A 4,350-nucleotide genomic window follows, 5' to 3' on the forward strand; every position below is an offset into this window, starting at 1 on the left:
AGCTGGTGGTGTTATCTCTTGGAAAAGTGTTAAACGGTGTTATCTCTTGGAAAAGTGTTAAACAGACTTTAGTGGCATCTTCTACTATGCAGGCTGAATTTGTATCATGTTATGGGATTACTGTCCAAGTCGTTTGGTTAAGAAATTTCATTTCTGGGTTGAAAGTTGTTGATTCCATCTCGAGACTAATCAAGATTTATCATGGTAATTGCGCAGCATTAATCTTTTCAAGGAATAACAAAAGCTCCGGTGGGTCAAAGCGCATGGACATCAAATATTTGGTAATTAGAGACAGAGTTAACGAAGGACAGATGAAAATAGAGCATATCAATACAGAGTCAATGATTAGAGATCTTTTGACTAAGGGACTCACTTCAAAAGTTTGAAGACACATGTTGCTAATATAGGTATTATGGAAACCTTTGAATTTTTGGCTAGTGGGAGTTATTTTTGTAAAAGAACTACGTTTTGACTTGATTCCTTTAATGGGTACGTAGACAACCCATATGTTCCTCGGGTATAGCCCCTTCCAATAATAAAATATATTTTTCCTATCCATGAATTATTTTGAGCATCCATTTGACTTATATCTTTTTATTGTGATTTTATTACAATCTCGAGATGTGACTGATAAAGACATAAGATGAGTCTTTTTTGGAGACTGTAGCTTCATTTTGATCTGAATATTATGAGGACCGATATGAATTAGCACAGACATACTACCACATTGGTTAGAGGATGGGAATCCAGCTCGGTAAGGATGTCGTCATTTGTAGCTATGGAGTGATCTTACATCATTTAATTGGTGTAACGACTTTCATATTCGGTATTAACATTCTTGTTAGATCGGATCATGTCGTGTAAGGTGTCATCATTGGAGCTATACTTGTGTGGCCACCTGTCAGTTTAACCCAGATGTTAAAAGTTTTGTCATAGCAATTAAATGTTTGTCCGAGTGGGGGAATATTTGAATAATTCTAAATATGGTCTTTATATTTGATTATAAATTTTACGGGTTAGATGTATGGCTCATAATGATATTGTGATTAAGCCCAAATATGTTAAGTGATCGATTGAGTTGGTTTACACTTTACGGGTATATTTTATATAATGTGGTAATTTAAGTATGTGGGTTGGAATTATATGTAAACTCTAATTAGAGTTTTAAGTCAATAATGGGACGACTCAATAAATTTCTATATAAATGCTAGGTCTCATCTCCTCTCCATAATATTTTATTGGCTTGCCCATTGACGACTAATATTTTGTGTGGAGCAAGGAGCGAAAGATCTAATTGCTAATATTCATATCCACGATATCTTTCGCATGTGTGAATTTTAACTATCAATTTAATATTTTGTGATTCTTGTTTCTTAGCATGATTGTTGTCAAATTTGATAGCCACCACTACTATGTAGAAGTAGTTTTGAGCAAAAGGAACTGAATTTTGAATAGGAAAGGGAGACGACAAGAGAGAGATGGTTACAATATTGGCGTTGTAAATGGTGAATCTCAGATTTGGGAATAGTTCGAGGTGAGAGAGATGTGGAAGGATTTCCATTTCAAGTATACTTTCAGAGCATAAATGGATTTCGATCTTTAGAGGGTCGATGAAGAAAAATCTAAGGGGAGATTGTTTGGGACAAGAAACCTCGTACATTTCTGGCAAATCTGTCAAAACTGCTGATTGGGGTTGAGGAAGTTGTTTGTACATGTGGATGGTGATGGTGGTGGTCCAGTAGTGGCCACCTGCAAAGGCTGCCGGTGGGTGGTGTGGGGACGATTATATATATTTATTTATATTATTATATTGGATGGAAGAACACAATATGGTACGTAACTTGACCGAAATACCTTTATCAAAAGAGCCGAGTTGTGTGAACACATCCATTGTGGACGGATTCAGATATTTAACATCAAAGTTTTTCTCCTATATTTAACCAATGTATTTCCTAATACTTCTTGATAAACGTATTCTAAATACAATAAAAGGAGTGGTTTTGTATGCATTTGGAAAAGATTATTAAAAGCATAATATTATTCATTATAGGTAGTGCCCAATATTTATTTAGGTGGATATCAGTAGTCTTTTGATTCATTGTTCAATGGAGTTATGATATATTTTAATACACTGGACAATAAATTAAGGAGTCCATCACCATCTAAAATTAATTATTAATTTACTATTTAATCTCCGTCACCTACCAATGTATCTTAAAGTTTATGTACCCTAATCTCACAAAGTTACGTGCATTTAAGCCTCTGTTTGACAACCATTGTTTGAATAAAATGAAGTTTTGAATAGTGATATTTTGGAGAATACGTGGTTAAAATGTAGGAAAAGATTTTGAATTTATATGTAGAATATTTTATTGTATGAATGTGCGGTTAAAAATGAATATGTAGAACATGAATTTTGAAATAATGATTGTCAAATAGAGGCTTATTGTCTCAAAGTCATGACTAAAGATCTAGGTCGCAATGACTTAGGGTGGTGGCGATAATTTGCATAACGAAACGATAAGGTGATATAAATTGTAAAATTCGTGACGAATAAGTACAGTAAAAAGGCTAAAAGCCTAAAACTATGTTGAAATTCAGAAGTGTAATAGATGGTACCGAACGTTTAACACTAACACATAATTCATCAAAAAATTTAACGATGGTAGAATTTGTCCCAATTTATTTATTACAAAGATTTTGCAGAGATGGTTTGTCTCTAGTTCTTTTATTGCACAAATCTTGTAAGGATTATCTTCTCTAATTATTGATTACAACAGCTTTGCTGCGTGTTTGTAAAAACAATCAATGCTGTTTGACCAAAATTTTCTCCAGCTTACCTTATAAAAGATATTAATTAATCTCATTTAACTTTTTACTAAAATTGTTATAATATCCATCTCATTTCAGAGTTGGCAACCATTATAAATAAGAACCATCCCATCCCAACCAAAGTAACCCTCCAACATTCCTATTGTTTAAATTCTTCAAAACCCTTAAAATGGCTGTGAATTCCGGTTCTTTACTGTTGGTTTTGACATTGTTGGTTGCCTTGTCCACTCTTTTTGATGTCTCGACCGCACTAGGTGGCCGAAAGGCTAAGGAATCCGACGTTGGTTTTAAGCCTTTAGATCCAAAAGACCCTAAGGTGGTGGAAGTGGCGAAGTTTGCAATCGATGAATACAATAAAGAGGCTAAAACCAACTTGAAATTCCAACTTGTTTTGAAGGCTGCATCCAAGGAGACAACTTACACTCTTATTATTGAGGCTAGTAATGGATCTATCTTGGATAAGTATGATGCCGTGGTTTCATTGAATGGGAACTCTAAAACCCTCGTTGCCTTCAAAAAACAGTAAACTTTAAATTTTGGGTGATAGTAGACTGACAAATCAAGGAATTTAATATTTGATCGGTCTACTATATATTACAAAACTAATTAGTTTTGGAGAGAAAAAGAACTGCTCATTTTCAATTAAGCTTTGTTATGTTATGTTGCGCACATTGATTTCCAGATAGTAATGGAAATCAATTTTTGCTGGAAAATCTGGACAAATGATTTCTAGCAAATATTATTATGAGAGCCATAATTAAATTTGTTTATGAGAACCAATTGACACAATTCACGATTCTAATTGATTTCAAGTAATTACAACATTAGTTTAGTTAATGGGTCGATTAATTACTGGATAGGTACATAATTAGATTATCTTAAGATGTTTTCTATTCAAACTCTGATGATTTTACATTTTAAAAAGAGAGATGCAACCTTGCAATCATGTAGCAAAACTCGTCATTCGCTCCATTTTAACTATTACGCAATGGATTTGACTTAAATAAGCAAAAATAAAATAAAGCGGTTAAATAACAAAAAAAAAAAAGAAAAAGGGAAAATTGCAAGTAGAATCTCATAACTTCTTAAGGAAAAAAAAATCCATTTAAACAACTGGTGATTTTGCAAAAATTACATTAAAAAAAAAGTTGGAAATGTGAAATCTCCCAAGCAAATAAATAAATATCAATAGGGCACTATTCACATTTAATTTGCTCAAAAATTTATAGCGTGAGGCAGCTGATAGTGTAATGCTATTAATTTAGGAGTATTGTTATTCATAAGCATATCAATCATCTTATCAATCATTTATGATGTGGCATCAATTGATTTATCATTTTAAATTAAAACTATTTACATCACATTTATGCCTATGGGTAAACACTGATGATGAATAATACTATCATTAATTTAGGAATAATGCTATTCCTTAATTATTGTAATTAGGAAAAATAACATTTAAAATATGGTGTAATACAAAATTTTTGTGACGACAATATAGCCATCATTATAAAAAAA

The 4,350-nt window shown here is 32.5% G+C and overlaps 1 protein-coding gene across 1 annotated transcript; it reads left to right on the forward strand.

Annotated features, from left to right (window-relative positions):
• Window positions 1-2,982: 2,982 nt before the first annotated feature.
• LOC111375239 (cysteine proteinase inhibitor 1-like) lies at window positions 2,983-3,377 on the forward strand. The gene has a single exon (XM_022998041.1). It carries the CDS (start codon window positions 3,002-3,004, stop codon window positions 3,356-3,358), a length of 357 nt encoding a protein of 118 aa, XP_022853809.1. The 5' UTR covers window positions 2,983-3,001; the 3' UTR covers window positions 3,359-3,377.
• The last annotated feature ends 973 nt before the right edge of the window (window positions 3,378-4,350 follow it).

Source organism: Olea europaea, unplaced genomic scaffold (genome assembly GCF_002742605.1).
Source record: "Olea europaea var. sylvestris unplaced genomic scaffold, O_europaea_v1 scaffold1352, whole genome shotgun sequence".
NCBI classification, from domain to species: domain Eukaryota; kingdom Viridiplantae; phylum Streptophyta; class Magnoliopsida; order Lamiales; family Oleaceae; genus Olea; species Olea europaea.

Bases quoted from the DNA above. Each gene is read 5' to 3' on its own strand.
- LOC111375239 (XM_022998041.1), top strand. From the start codon at position 3,002: ATGGCTGTGAATTCCGGTTCTTTACTGTTGGTTTTGACATTGTTGGTT.